Source organism: Chiloscyllium plagiosum, unplaced genomic scaffold (genome assembly GCF_037043375.1).
Source record: "Chiloscyllium plagiosum isolate Xiang-an unplaced genomic scaffold, Cpla_swu_hap1 HiC_scaffold_26, whole genome shotgun sequence".
In the NCBI taxonomy this organism is placed as follows: Eukaryota; Metazoa; Chordata; class Chondrichthyes; order Orectolobiformes; family Hemiscylliidae; genus Chiloscyllium; species Chiloscyllium plagiosum.
In genome coordinates this window covers 11,883,366-11,899,951 of record NW_028270164.1, presented here as the reverse complement: position 1 = coordinate 11,899,951, position 16,586 = coordinate 11,883,366, and the positions used below count along the sequence as shown (strand labels likewise).

At 42.7% G+C, this 16,586-nt stretch overlaps 1 protein-coding gene across 1 annotated transcript; it reads right to left on the bottom strand.

Moving 5' to 3' along the window:
* Positions 1-318: 318 nt before the first annotated feature.
* golt1a (golgi transport 1A) lies at positions 319-15,494 on the bottom strand. Its single transcript, XM_043716431.2, has 5 exons — positions 15,423-15,494; positions 12,169-12,260; positions 10,239-10,417; positions 7,423-7,504; positions 319-1,118 (listed from the first exon to the last, which is right to left on the bottom strand). Exons 1-5 carry the CDS (start codon positions 15,445-15,447, stop codon positions 1,080-1,082), a joined length of 417 nt encoding a protein of 138 aa, XP_043572366.2. The 5' UTR covers positions 15,448-15,494; the 3' UTR covers positions 319-1,079.
* Positions 15,495-16,586: the final 1,092 nt, after the last annotated feature.

The following is a 16,586-nucleotide window of genomic DNA, read 5'->3' as shown; positions in this document are numbered from 1 at the left end:
TTCAAAGGGAGTGTGAATTGTTACAATAACAAAATAGAACTGGATATTCTACCAAGGCCAATTGAGTGAATCTATCACTCACTTTAATTGAAAAGGGTATAACATACAACCAATGTCTTTGTCAGAAACAAAAACAGAAGTTGTTGTAAAATCTCAGCAGGTTTGGCAACATCGGTGGAGAGTTAATATTTTGAATCCAGTGACCTTTCTTTCAGAAGGGTCTGATCTGAAGAAGGGTCACTAGACCCAATACGTTAAATCTGTCTTCTCTCCACAGAGGCTGCCAAACCTGCTGAGATTTTCCAACAATTTCTGCTTTTGTGTCTGATTTCTGCAGTTCTTTGGGGTTTTTTTGTCCAATGCCTTTGCGTCTGAGCCATCCCAGAGGATCCATGACAGTGGCAAAGCTTGTGGAGAAGAGTGAAAAGACAGAGGGAATATTTGGAGTAAAGGAAGCAGACGAGGAACAGGACCAAAAAGACCAATAGTAAAGTTTCTCTTTAGAGAGCAAAAACCTGCAACTGGATGGTACTTCAGCACGGCAAACCTTCTCAATATGCTTCGCCAAGCCCTCATGAGGAGATATTAGGACAAGTAGGAAAAAGCTTATTTGAAGAGTTGGCTTTAAGGAACCTGTTCAAAGGGACGAGAAGATCAGAGGTGAAGAGCTTTTTGAATGGAAATTCCAGAATTCAGGACTGAAGGCACAAGTACAAGTGGTGGTGCAGATCAACAATATGCAGGATGTCAGAAATAGAGACGCATAGGGATTTCATATTGTTGTAGAACTGGATTAGAACAGGAATGGAGAATGTTAATGCCATGGAAGCATTTAACGGTGGAAATAAAGCATTGGTGGACTCCATAACCAAGTAGGTGAACAAACTCCGATTAACAGGAATAAAGGAAAGACTGTTGACTAGTTCATTGGAAATAACAGCTTTCCTAGAACTTTCAGCAGGAGTAATTACCAGTTTTACACAGTATGGCCCTATCTGAAAACAGGTCCAGTAAAGCTGAGTTTATGGCTGATTTAAACAGATGATTTCTTCAGTTGTTCCTTGTTCTTTGGCTTGTCTTCACTTCAAAGAGCCTCCCTCACTAAATCTCTTCAACATCTGGAGAGAAAAACAAACAAGCAAGTGTGAAGATCCCTCAAAACTGACAAGATTACCTTGCATTTTATATCTCAACTCTGTAGGTTGCAATTTGGAGACTGATGCTGCCTCCTTTTTCTTAACCATAAAGATAAAAAGAGTATTTGCACATTGCTGAGCTATTTCAAATTGTCAGTTTGGTGCTGTTATTTTGTAAAGAGCCCATGAATTGGGGTCTGCCTTACAATTACATGAGCTGACCCTACAGACAACAGAAAGAAGGGTTTGGATGCACAATCCAGGCCACAGTGAATGGAAGAACAGTAGGTCAGTCAGTTATGAAATCGCTCAGTCTCATCAATGCGTTTATCCTCAAAAAATGTGGACTGACACTTCAAACCTCTACACAGGGAGTGCTGCATTGCAGCCAATTCCACCTGTCAATTCAATGTTCAGCCAAAGTCTTGCCTGGTTTCTCAGGAGGACGTAAATGATTCTACAGTATCTTGTGTGAAGGAATATGGAAGACTTGGTACAGAACTCAATGTGGAAAATGGTGGAAACCTCAGCAGGTCTGGCAGCAGCAGAAATTGACCAAAGATCCTCAGACAGCACCTTCCAAACTCACAAGCACTTCCATCTAGAAGGACAAGGGTAGCAGATACATGGGAACACCACTCCCTGCAAGTTCCTCTCCAAGTCACTCACCATCCTGACATGGAAATATATTATCATTACTTCACTGTCATTGGGTCAAACTCCTGGAATTCCCTCCCTAACGGCATTGTGGATCAACCCACAGCAAGTGGACTGCAACAGTTCAAGAAGGCAGCTCACCACCACCTTCTCAAGGGCAATAGGGACAGGCAATAAACGCTGACCAGCCAACAACACCCACATCCCACAAATGAATAAATAAATTTTAAAAATTGTGGAGTGAGAAACAAAGTTAATGTTTCAGCTCAATGACCTTTCTTTAATGTGGAAGTTGATTCTTCTGCTAATATACATCGGTTCTGACAAATCAATCTCATAGTGATTGGAACCAGGGCCAGGCAATCTCATTGACTGTGAGATCCTTTATTGGGGTTGTTAACCTGGGCCAATCAGGGAGCCCTGTCTGATGGTTATAAACAAAAGATTCAGAAGATCTCCTCAGTCTAGGGATTACCTCAGAGCTGGCTGTTCAAGTTCATGTACTGTTCACATTTAAATAAAGGTTGACTTGGTGACAGGATACAGGCCTCTCTGCACTTATTTTCGGTTCTGAAATGTTAACTCTATCCTCCACAGTTTCAGCACTTTCTGAGTTCACTGGGGATCTGTTCAACATTTATATTTCCATCAACTTCACTAACAGATTACCTGGTCACATTTCTATTATACGAACGTTTTGTGTGCAAATTAGCTGCTCCATTCTCCATTACTTTAACAGTAATTCAGTGATTGTGAAGTGCTTTGAGTACACCAAAAATAGTGAAAAATGCAATGTCATTTTCAGACATAATTTTTCAATGTTAACTTCCTTCAGTTGTGTGAACCTTCAAGAAGAAGCACTACAGAAACTCATCTGCTGACAGCACCTTCCAAACCATGACACCTACCAGCTAGAAGGATGACGACAAATGCATAACAAGACCAACACCTGTGAGTTTGTCTCTTAGCCATTGATCATCCTGACATGGAACTGTCATACAACGGCACGGTGAAAGTCCTGGAACAAGTTTCCTTCTCCTGCCACCATCAGCTCTGTAGGTGGCACAGGTGGAGCCCAAGTACAAAAAGGGGAAGAAACATGGCACCCACCCAATTCCTCAAACACCCACCTTTGACAGTGTCCAGATCTAGCTCTTATTCAGACCCATTCTCCAACCCGAGCCACTGCCAATGTAAAGATGCCTACATGCCGAAGATAGCAATGGTTCCAGAAGGCACCATCTGTTCAAGGGCAATATATTCTAACCTACAAAGCAACTTCAAAAGGTTATAAGAGATAATTTTATTAGGGATAGGCAACACTAAGGTTTTGTGAAGGGTAGGTCATGCTTAACTTACATTATTGAGTTCTTTGAGAAGGTGACAAAACAGGTGGATGAAGGTAAAGCAGTTGATGTGGTGCATATGCACTTCAGTTAGGCATTTGATTAGGTTACACGAGGTAGGCTATTGGACAAAATACAGAGTTTCGGGATTGAAGGTGATTTAGTGAATTGGATCAGACATTGGCTAGCTGAAAGAAGACAAAGGATGGTGGTTGATGGGAAATGTTCATCCTAGAGCTCAGTTACCAGTGGTGTGCCGCAAGGATCTGTTTTGAGGCACTGCTGTTTGTCATTTTTATAAATGATCTGGATGTGGGATTAGAAAGATGGGTTAGTAACTTTGCGGATGATACTAAGGTTCTCAAACCACGCAATAGATTATCTGGTCATTTATTCCATTACTATTTCAAGGGCCTCTCTGTGTGCAAATTGGATGCTGTACATTACAACAATGATTACACTTCTAAAAGTTACTTAATTGGTTATAAGGTGCCTACTGAGGTCATCATTCATGGCACATTCGTGAAAATTTTTCCTTCCTCATTTTCAAGGTGAGTTGTGACAGGAGTATTAGGACGAGGAAGCAGGAAAATGTATCCAATCTACAAGATGCACTGGACTAACTCTTCAAATCTACTTTGGATAAATGAGTTTTGCCAGTGGATGTTGACTTTTGCTGATACTTATTTTTCACACAGATGATTGAATTTGCAATTCGTGATTTCACGGATACTGGGGATTTATTGTACTAATGTGTACAAATAAAAGTTATTGTATAGCATGTCTTTTAAGTCCCAAAATATATTGTGACATTAAACCCTATTAATGATTATTATAGGCAGCATTGTTCTCCATGTATGCAAATAAATTGGTTTACCACATCCTCAATAAACTATCCTGTCGTATTGATGTCATAAAACTAATAAACCTGACCGAAGATAGGATTTGTGAAAGGACATTTGAAAAGCATTCACATGGGATGTTAATCATATATAATATTGCTGCTTGAATAGTTAGTTGAAGCAGCCTTAAAGGAACACATTCAAATATATTAGGACTCCATGCTACCAAGAAAATTCAGGGTAGCTGGCAAATTCAATTGGGGAAGCATTTCTCACTCACTTTCATTGGTTAATATTCACCTCTCAACTAACTGCACTGGTTAGACACTTTATATTAAAGAAGATACAGGCCATGATAAAATATCGTAGTCATAAAATGGCACATTCTGCCAATATTTCCTCTATTTGTCTTCTGCACATATCCAAAATCTGTGCACAACAGCAACCTCCAAAACCAGAATTCCATGGGACTGCGCAGCTTAAAGGGAACACTGCTCTCTAATGTGTAGCACTCCCTCAGTATTGTACTATAGTGTTGGTCTGGGTTATGTGATCAAGCTTCCAAAATGGGGCAAGGATCCTCACTCACACATGATTGTAAAAGTCTGCACACCCACCTCCTCCCCACACTGTTCCCGGCCAATATTAAATGCTCTCAATATTCTCAAACCACTGGTGTAGATTATCTGGTCAGTTATCTCACTGCTGTTTGAAGGGCCTGACTATATGCAAATTGGGTGCTGTACATTATAACAATGGTGAAGTTAAGTTACTAAAACGGTAACCAGTTTCCTCATTTCCCCTCCCCCCTCCTTTTCCCAGCCCAACCCTCTAACTCAGCACAGCCTTCTTGACCCGTCCATCGTCTTTCCCATCTATCCATTCCACCCTCCTCTCTGACCTATCACCTTCTCCCCCACCTTCATTTAGCTATTGCATCTCCAGCTATCTTACACCCAGCCCCACCATCCTCCCATTTATCTCTCAGCCCACATGCCTTATTCCTGATGAAGGGCGTATGCCTGAGACATTGATTCTCCTGCTCCTCGGATGCTGCCTAACCTGCTGTGCTTTTCCAGCACCACACTCTCGACTCTGATCTCCAACACCTGCAGTCCTCACTTTCTCCTAGTTGATGACAACAATGATGTCTCTTCCACAAGTTACTTAACTGGTTGGAAGGTGTCTGAGGCCAGCAAAAGTGCTACATTAGTGCTTGTGTTTCTTCCTATATTTCCTTTCTCAAGGTGAGCTATGACCAAGGCATTAGGGTGAGGAAGGAGGAAAATTTATCCAATCTCTAAGTTGCACTGTCACAGCTCTTCAAGCCTGCTTTGATAGCACCTGTCAAACCAGGACCTTCTACCACTAAGAACAAAAAGGGCAGTCAGTTCATGGGAACACCATCACCCACCATACTTCCCAGCAACATTTTGCCTTGATGGTCTCTGGGTCAAAATCCTGGATATATTTCCAAGCCAGAATGGTGAGTGGCTTGGAGGGGAACTTGGTGGTGCACCTGCTGTCTTTGCCCCATCATAACCATCTAGCAAGTTCCCCCAACAAATCACTCACCATCCTGACTCAAATTTTCAAAAGAAAATTCCTTACCCATCTGCATGATGGGTGTACCTACCCCACATTTTTAAAAACCCATTCATGGGATGAGGGCATCACTGACTAGGTCAATATTAATTGCCCATCCCTAATTATCCAGAGGGCAGTTAAGAGTCAACCACATTGCTCTGGGTCTGGAGTCACATGTAGGCCAGATCAGGTAAGGATGGCAGTTTCCTTCCCTGAAGGGCATTAGTGACCAGATGGGTTTTTTGACAAATTACAATGGATTCATGATCATTATTAAACTCTTAATTCCAGATCTTTATTGATTTCAAATTCCACCATCTGCCATGGCAGGATTCCATGGACATTACCTGGGTTTCTGGATTAACAATATGACTAAGCCATCACCTCCCACATGAACTACTACTGATGAAGAAAACAACCCATCACCATCTTCTGAAATCACGGGCGATTGGGGATGGGCAATAACTGCTGACATTCAGGAATGTGAGACCGGGAATTAGATGACAGAGATGAAAATACAGTGCACTAACCAAATGCTGCAACTGAATTCCTAACCAGTGTTCGGCAATTTGCACTTTCTAGATTTTATTTAACTGCCAAAGTTGGACTTTAAAGTAATTGCCTGCCTCCTTTCTTAGATTGCAACTGCTTAAATCTTCTGTGGGGGAGTAGTTTTAATATTAATATTGATGATGTATGTCAATGAGACAGTGGATTAACATCCCCAGTAGGCGTGGAGCAGGATATAATCAAGCTAACTATGATATTGAATAAATGTGTCTCCTTCAGTGAGAAACTACAAATACAATTTTGATTATTCTAAGTTACAGTTCCAATATTAAAACCAATTCACAGTTTTTACTTACTTATACATTATTGAGCAGTTTGATCTGAATCTTAATAGATTTTTTTCATTTATATGCATGAGAAATACTAACATTAAACACACGCAAGCACAAGTTTAAATTTAAGGTAGAGAATGTATTATTTATCACTACACTGGCAGTGAATGCGGATTAAAACAGAAACTAATCATTTTGACAAAACTAACACTGATGAATTTAACTTGGTACATTTGGTTTCATGGAATATTACATTAGCCATGTTGCAGAGAGCATAGAGAGACAGACAAGAATGGCACCACAAAGAGATAAAGAGAAACATTTTTGCAACGAGATAGAGAGAAATGTCAGCACATGGACAAAACACACTGGTTGAGACGTAATTTGGGACTGGGACTGGGACTGACTATCCTCATGGCAATGCACACTGTACTTGGGTCAAGAACAGTAACCTGGCACATGTGCAGAAAAGCCAGGCCCATATTATTTCAATTGGTATTCAGGAATGTGAAATAGAATTCAATTTCTGTGCAAGTTACTTTCCCAACTTATTATCTTCTGCTTTGGTTATGTCAACATTACAGGTCAATTCTTGTATTGTGCCAACAAATCACTTTTTAAAAAAAAATGAATTTGATTAACATTGCAGCTATGACTGAACAAATTGGATTTTTTTATAATGTGTTTGAGGGACAGATATTGGCCAATGGCATCAAGGTTAACCCTCCCACAAAATAACATCGTAGGATTATTTTACATTCACCAAGCAGATGGGACCTTGGTCTAACATCACATCTGAAAGACAGCACTCCCTCAGTGTCAGCCTTACCATTTCAAGCTCTCAAGTATGACTTGAACCAGGGACTTTACAATTACAGAGACGAGTGTTCTGCCATCTGAGCAACATATTGGCTGCTTTTCATTGGAAACATTCCAAAAGTGCCCTTAATCATCACCGTTTCATTGGAAAAAAAACCCCATAATGAACGGGCGGTGCTGAGGAGTGTCTTACCGTGCTGAGTCCAGGGAGTGTAAAGATGAGACTCAGGATGGGAATCTTGGAGAGTAATTCCGAAACAATTGGAAGTGCGCCCCTGGGAAAACAGTTCCACATTGAGAAAGGTTAATTAATTTGACATTTTCTTAAATTAGAAGAGTTTTCTAAATCTTGACTTTAAACACGTTTGTGGTTTTCTCTTTCTTTTCGCGATGTGAATGTCATTGGGCACCGTGTACTGCCCATGCTCAGTTGCACTGAGGGTAATTAAGGGAAGGACTTCAGCCAGACTTAGGGACAGGAAGCACAGTGTCCAGTGCTGCTCCCGGTCTGTGCTCCACTCGCGATATCCCAAACCGAGCACTGCTCCCGACCTGGGTACAGGAGGTCCCACCTTGAAAACGATCAAAAGCACTTGAACTGAGGCAGGTGGCCCTACTTCCAAAAGAACACAGAGTCCCCCACCCCCAGCCAGTATAGCTGGCATTACGCTTGACCCAAGCACAGAGGGTACTGTCCCTGACCCAAGCAAAGTGGCATAGCCCTGAGGACAGCGATCCCAGTCTTAAATTATTGAGCCTAGCCACTTTTCAGTCAGACAAAGAGAGAAACATAGACTTCAGTACTGGTGAGCTAGTAAAAACAGTGAGGATTCAATTCCTGCCCTGGTTGAGGTTACCATGAACGACACTTCTTCTCAAATTCCCCCCTCGCCTGAGGCATGGTGACCCTCTGGTTAAACCACAAGCAGTCATCTCTCTGTAATGAGACAGCAGCCCTATAATCCAATAAGTGACTTGACTGTACCTTATTGGTAACCAGGGTGGGTTCTTAGACAACCCAACAGCTTCATAGTTACTTTTACTGACAGCAACCTCTAATGTCCAAGTTTTTGCCAAACCAAATTGGAATTCTCAAACTGTGCTGTTGGGATTTGAACCTACTGGACTTGTAGTTTCCAATTCTGGGTTTCTAGGCTTAAAACATAATCCTGACCTCATTTTTTCAATCTAATTTTGCATGTAGGCAAGAGATTTATACAGTACATCTTTGTGTGCATTTTTATTGATCAAACTTTACTCTCCCCCAATGAATATTCTGCTTCAGATCAAGGCAGCCAGATCTCAGGTGCCCCAGAAGTTAATCCATCATCCATTCCCTCAGTCATATGTTAAAATAAATCTGATGAAAGAAATAAAAAAAACGCTGGTTGGATTTTGCTTGAGTGGGTCCAATTAGTGAGTCTTTTTCTCCTCACCAAAGTCCTTTGCCATATAAAATACTGGAAGGTTGAGCTGATGTTGGTGAAGTGATAGCACCAGGGGACAAGGATGGCTGTAAATTACAATATTAGCAGTCTTTCTCCTTAACAAATGAAAAGTGAGCCTTAAGAAAGAAGCAAAGGGGTGCCAGAGAAGGAAGATGGCTCAGAGTCAAATTAGAGACTGAAATACAGCAAACATTTAAGCAGCTTGGTAGCTCAGTAGTTAGCACTGCTGTCTTACAGTGCTAGGGACCCAGGTTCAATTCCACCCTTGGGTGACTGTCTGAGTGGGTTTACTCTGGATGCTCTGGTTTCCTCCCACAATCCAAAGTTGTGTAGGTTAGGAGAATTGGCTGTGTTAAATTGACCAGGGATGTGTAGGTTAGGTGCATTGGTGAGGGGGAAATGTAGGGGTTTGGGTGGGATACTTTTTGGAGGGTCAGTGTGGACTTGTTGGGCAGAAGGGCCTGTATCCACACCGTAGGGATTCTATGATTTCATGAACCAGCACCCATGGGATAATGATGTGCCCATTGATCTAATATTCCGGTTGATCAAGAGGAGCACATAATCGATCTGATAGAAACAATGCAGGGGATATGCACATTACTGTTGTACTTTATTTACGGCATAAATCACTTAATAACACAACTTTGCCTTAAATAAAACTTACTGGCAGACAGCCTTCTCATTTGCACCCTCAGCTTCCTACTCAGAGACCACGATTATACAGCAAGCTGAGGTATATAACTGAAGTATTTGAAGTGTATAATTTTTTGCTGGTTTATTGAGAGTGCCAGTTCATAAAGGTCTGGTTAAAACAATGTTTTCTGTTAAGAGGAATTTAAAAATTAAATTATGAACGCATGAAAAAAAAATTGCTGTGTCCCTGTGGGCTACTCAGAGTAACTTTGCTGGAGATTGCAACAGTTAAGACATAAGATATTCCAATGCAAGTTTCATTTAGTCCTTGTCTAGGAACGAGGTTGGGGCTTGTTGTATGATTTCTAACAGGTCACTCAAATGGAAAAGCAATATTAAGGTCAGTCAGTGAGAGAGAGAGGTGTCCAAAGAATATGCCTCCATGCACCAGAAGTGCTATCATTAGATCTGAGGACAATTAATCATAGAATCCCTACAGTGTGGAAACAGGCCCTTCGGCCCAATAAGTCCAAACTGACTCTCCAAAGAGAATCCCACCCAGACCCATTCCCAATTACTCAACATTTATCCTGACTAACCAACACATCCCAGAACACTATAGACAATTTAGCATGGCCAATTCACACAACCCGCACATCTTTGGACTGTGGAAGGAAACCCCCACAGACATGGGGAGAACATGCAAACTCCACACAGACAGTCACCCAAGGCTGGGATTGAACCTCGGTCACTGGCATTATGAGGCAGCAGTGCTAACCACTGAGCCACTGTGCCATGTGTGTGGTAGATTTGTGGCTCTCACAGGGAGACAGTGGACGAGTTCCTTTTCCTGCAGGTTGTCAGGTCTCTGATCCATTAACATGGCCTCCCCAGCTTAAGTGTTTCTCACAGAAATGAGACTTACTTGAAAAGTAGAAAACATCCGTAGCTTTCACAGAGCATTCCAAGCACCGGCCATCGCAGGAGCACCAGCAGAATTCCAGCCAGGAAAAAACTTGAACCTTTCAGCTTCTGCCTTTGGATGAAGAATCGGAATGTATTCTGCAGCCCAGTGATGAAGGGAAGGCCAGACACAAAGAGAATCTGACAGGAAAAAACAGCAACACTCCAGTATTGTGCCCACTTCACAATTTAGGGAGGACATGAATGCTTTGAAGGGGGTTCAGCAGAGATTTACTAGCATAAGGACAGAGACAAGATGAGCAGGAGTAGGTCATTTGACCCAAAGTACCTACACTGCCATTCAAACAGATCATGGCTGATCATCTACCACTACACGATTTTTACTTACTATCTTCATATCCTTTGATGCAATTAATGTTTTTTTAAGGTGCAATGGTCTGGAAGAGTTAATGCTGGAAGGGAGGAGTGCAACCAACCATGGTGGTGTTATGTGGGATTGGTAGAACCGCTTAGGATCTCAAAGGAGTACAACCTTCCAACAGCATCTTCCTTATAGTCTCTGCAACAATGTCTATCATACCAGTGTTCATGTGCTTTTAAACATCATTCACGGGGTTTCGTCATTGCTGGCTGGAGCAGCATTTGCTGCCCATCCCTAAATGCCCAGATTGAATCAATTCTTTCAGTACGTAGGGGAAGAGGAAGGGAGGGTTAATGGGATGAGGGGAGAGGGAGGGAAGATAAAGGAGGTGAGGGGAGAGAGAGAGGATGCAGGGGGTGAGGGAGAGGGAGGGAGGATTACGGGGGAGAGGGGAGAGGAAGGGAGGATTAAGGGGGAGAGAGGAGAGGGAAGAAGGATTAAGGGGAGGGGGAGAGGGAGGGAGGATTAAGGGGGAGAGGGGAGAGGGAGGAAGGATTAAGGGGGTGAGGGAGAGGGAGGGAGGATTAAGATGGAGGGGGAGAGGGAGAGGGAGGGAGGAATAAGGGGAAGAGGAGAGGGAGGGAGGATTAAGAAGGTGAGGGGAGAGAGAGGGAGGATTAAGTGGGTGAGGGGAGAGAGAGGGACAATTAAGGGGGAGGGGGAAAGGGAGGGAGGATTAAGTGGGTGAGGGAGAGGGAGGGACAATTAAGCAGGTGAGGGGAGAGAGAGGATTAAGGGGGTGAGGGAGAGGGAGGGAGGATAAAGGAGGTGAGGGGAGAGAGAGAGAGGGATGATTAAGTGGGTGAGGGGGATTGAGGGACAATTAAGTGGGTGAGGGGAGAGAGAGAGGATTAAGGGGGTGAGGGAGAGGGAGGGAGGATAAAGGAGGTGAGGTGAGAGGGAGGGAGGATTAAGGGGGAGGGGGAGGGGGAGAGGGAGGGAGGATTAAGGGGGGAGGGGGAAGGAGGGACGATTAAGCAGGTGAGGTACTTGGATTGTTATCTTCAGAGTTGTGAAGGCAATGATGCTATTTAATCAATACATTCTAAATTGAGGAGCAGTGATAGAACAGATAAGGAGAAATTATTTCCACTGGCAAAAAGGTCAGTTCCCAAGGAAACAAATTTATAATAAAGCAAAACCATTTTGTATTTTGCTCTAATAAAAGTCCATTTATCTTCAAATAATGTAGAACATTATGAAACTGCATTTGAAACATGAAATCAATTTACACAGTAATAGAAAATGATTTAATCCAATGATCAAATACAGTTATGTATTTGTGGCAGAATGTATCCTATCTAATCCAATGTAACCTAAATAATGGAAAGAAAATTGGAACCAATTTAATCTTTTATGTACACAGGGTTTCCTCTCCAAACTAAAATTTCGTACTGTCACATGTGTTTTCTGAGACCGTTTAGTTATGCTCCTCTCGAGATTCTTTTCTGTACTATGAACTTCAGCAATCCACCCAACTCCCACATATTTTCAAAAAAGAAATACTCACATTTCCAAATCCAAGTAGCACTCTGTCAAAATATAAGAGGATGCCCATCAGAAGGAAAAAAACTCCGAATCCTATCAGTCCCACTCCAATCCCTAGAAAAGATCACATCTATATGAATGGTGCACTCCTACGTTTTTAATACTTCTTAATATACAAAGAACAAAAAACAATACAGCACAGAGTATGTTGACACTTTTTGCCCTCCCATACTAAAACTATCTTCACTTACAGGATCTGTATTCCTCTATTCCCTTCCTATTCATGTATTCATATAGATGCTTCTTAAATGTCGTAATTATCATAGAGTCATAGAGATGTACAGCACGGAAACAGACCCTTCCTGTCCAACCTGTCCATGCCGACCAGATATCCCAACCCAATTTAGTCCCACTTGCCAGCACCCAGCCCACATCCCTCCAAACCCTTCCTATTCATAGACCCATCCAAATGCCTTTTAAATGTTGCAATTGTACCAGCCTCCACCATTTCCTCTGGCAGCTCATTCCATACACGTACCACCCTCTGAGTGAAAACGTTGCCCCTTAGGTCTCTTTCATATCTTTCCCCTCCCACCCTAAACCTCTGCCCTCTAGTTCTGGACTTCCTGGCCGCAGAGAAAAGACTTTGTCTATTTATCCTATCCATGCCCCTTATAATTTTGTAAACCTCAATAAGGTCACCCCTCAGCCTCCGACACTCCAGGGAAAACAGCCCCAGCCTGTTCAGCCTCTCCCTGTAGCTAATCCAAGATGGAGGACGGGAAAAATTTCTGGCTGTAAGAGCTGCTCCTTTTTTTGAGGTATTTTAGATGTTGGAGGTGATTTCCTCAAATTCCAGGAGCAGCAATTACTGTTTTTTTGCTGTCGCATTGTTTTGGAACTTTGGGGGAAAAAAGTCAAAACAACAGCAGTTTTAAAAGAGAGAAGAACAGACAAAGGAAGCACATGGTGAGGACAGTGCAGGAGAGGGACTCCACCTGGGCAAGTTGCTTTCTTTGGGTCCACTCTCAAGAAGGCCGATATAACATCTTTGGAGTGACCGTTGATACGGGTCCAACTGAGGCTGTTGGGATAGGTAACATTGTTTCACTGACCTTATGTTCAAAGTGAGCATTGAGTGCATTGAGTTCATTGGGTAGGGGTGTACTGTTGCCTGCGATTCTGTTTGACTTTGTTTTGTAGTCTGTTATAAAGTGTAAGCCTTGTAACAAATGACAAGTGTCTGTTTGGTTGGCCTGGGTCTCAAGCTTAGTTTGGGTTTCTGTCTTGGCACCTCTGATGAGAGGGGTAAGAAGCATATCAGCCACGATCAAATGGCAGAGCAGACTCAATGGGCTGAACAGCCTAATTGTGCTCCGATATCTTTGATGGCCTGCAAAGGGTGTATCTGGATTTCCTGGTTAGATCAGGGTTGCCCGACTTATATAATTCAGACCTAAGAGCTCGGAGTTGATCCATTTGGTGTGGATTTTGTCTTGCTGGTATTCAGGAAAAGTCCCATGCCTTTATAGTCCCCGGTGCGCAAATCAGCTGTCTGTTCTTCAAAGTGAACACTAGCTTTCAGACAATCATGCTGGTGTTCTGTCACAGACTAGTTGTTATCTTGATTGTGGCATTAAAACTGGTTGAAGTCGATGAGCTTACCATCAGTGTGAAAAATATCCACAGCTGGGAGACCCTGTCAGTAGTAAGTTACAGCATTATTACAAGAAAGTGTGCAGACACACCCCAATTAACATCTACTTTTCCAGGGATCTGTGATGAGCCTTTGCACAGAACTGTTGCTTTTATTTTGTCATGTAGGAGACAAATGATGTTTGTGAAGTTAGTAAGGCTTCCACATTACTGTAGCACCTTCCAAAGCACATCAAAGGCTTCTGTGCTGTGGAAGAAAGTCATGAACAAAGTTCACACTGTAAATCTTTGCTATAAGTTCTGTGTGTTAGGATTGAGCCCTCCACTATCACTTGATGAAGGAGCGGCGCTCTGAAAGCTAGTGCTTCCAATAAACCTGGTGTTGTGTGATTTTAACTATGAACAAAGAGGTGTTCTTTTCTCTATATTATTTCTGAAGTTAGTGTACAGGTAGTTCTTCTATAATGCATGCTTATTAGACGTGATTTGGTTGCAACGCGACTTCTTCTTTATAAAACAAACTCCTGCTTGCTGTTGCACAGTTCCAGGCCCAGCAGTAGCTGAACAGCAAAACTCAGTCTCGGGATCCTCTGTCTGCAAAATGCAAATTCAGTGTGAGGGTGAGGGGGTAAGATTTAAAAGGGACCTATCATGTCTGTGTCCACCACCTCCTGTGGCAGTGCTTACAGATACTCTTAACTCTTTGTGTGTAAAAATTAGCCTTTTCTCTTTTAAACATCCCCCCGTATCTTGAAACTGTCCCCTAGTAATTGACCCCTCACCCTGGGAAAAAGCCTCATATTTTCCACTGTATCCATGCCATTCACAATCTTATAAACTTTTATCAGGTCACCCCTCAACCTCCTGCACTCTAGTGAATACAAATTCAGTCGATCCAATCTTTCTTCATAGCTAAAATTCCTCGGATGAGGCAACATTCTGATAAACCTTTTCTCTACCTCCTCCAGAGCATCTCAGCCACCTCCTACTACCACCCGACTCCCACCCTCCCTCGCCTACTGCTGGTCTCACAGTCCTCAGGGTCATGACTATCTTCCAACTTTGATTTGGCATCTCCTTCAGGAAAGTTGGTTGGGAAGCAGTGACATCAGAGTAGCTAGGGAATTAGAGACTACATTCAGACCAGCCATGTCTACACTGAATGATGAAGCAGGCTTGAGGGTCTGAGTGGATGGAGGGAGGACAAGGTTAGACCTTATACAGTCACCCTGGCAATTCCCCGTCTTAACACCCGCAGGATTTGGGTGAAGTTCTGCTTGTGGTACAGATCTTAACTGTATCAGCTGTTAGGTGTGTGAGAATCAGTGAGTAGAGGACTCGTGAAAAGAAATCTTTGGAATGCAACAGACTGTAATTCACACCAGACGCTTAGCGAAGCCTGAAGAGTTGGGAATTACATGCCAGAGCTTGAAGTAGCAGTGACTCCTTCTGTTTTCATGTTGAATTCTTTCTTAAAATTTCCGGCAGATGGTTTTCCAGGTCAATAAGAGTCAATATAACTCTGAGCACTAATCAATAACTTTGGAGACATTCAACCATTTGCAAAGCCTCAGCTTTCCAAAACACGTGCACCATACCTTCCCCTGTGCCAATACTTACTCTGCGTGTCAGTTAAAGAGATCATTTTCTTCAATTTTTTTTAATAAACAAGAAGAATACATGTGATATTTAATCCCGATTCTGACTGCTTTCCAGACGTACTCGAGTTGTTGCAAAATGTGACCCTTGGCTCGAACAATGAGTCTGATTGAATGTGAAACATTTACAGAGCAAACATGACCTCAGGGACTGTGGTGAAAGTCCATTCCACTATCTCCGGCATATCAACTACAGTAATGCTTCTTAATCGTAATTCTCAATCTTAAATCATAAAACCAAGGCAATATCCAGAGACTTGCGGTCTGCTGGGAGGTCACAGTATGATTCCAAGTTGGCTTGATATAACACACCCACAACTGTGCATTTAGAACAAAGAACAGTTTAGCACAGGAAGAGGCCCTTCGGCCCACCAAGAATGTGCTGACACATGATGCCTTTCTAAATTAAAAACCTGCCCATATCCTTCTATTCCCTATCTATTTACATATCTGTCAAGATGCTTCTTAAATATAGCCATTGCATCTGTCTCCACCACTTCCTCTGGCAGCACATTCTGGGCAATTACTACCCTCTGCATTAAAAGCTTCCCTCTCACACCTTTATTAACCTTGCCCCTTTTTACCTTAAACCTATGTCCCCGAGTAATTGACATTTCTATCCTGTGAAAATGACACTGACTATCCACTCTGTCTATGCCATAGAGTCGGAGAGTCATAGAGATGTACAGCACGGAAACAGACCCTTCTGTCCAACTCATCCATGCTGACCAAATATCCCAACCCAATCTCGTCCCACCTGCCAGCACCCAGCCCAAATCCCTCCAAACCCTTCCTATCAATATATCCATCCAGATGCCTTTTAAATGTTGCACTTGTATCAGCCTCCACCACTTCCTCTGGCAGCTCGTTCCATACACGTACCATGCCCCTCATGATTTTATAAACCTCTGTATGACTAGACTACCTAGAATCCCTACAGTGTAGAAACAGGCCCTTCGGCCCAACCAGTCCACACCGACCCACTGAAGAGCAACCCACCCAGACCCATTTCCCTCTGACTAATGCACCGAACACTATGGACAATTTAGCATGGCCAATTCACCTGACCTGCACATCTTTGGACTGCGGGAGGAAATCGGAGCGCCCAGAGGAAACCCACACAGAC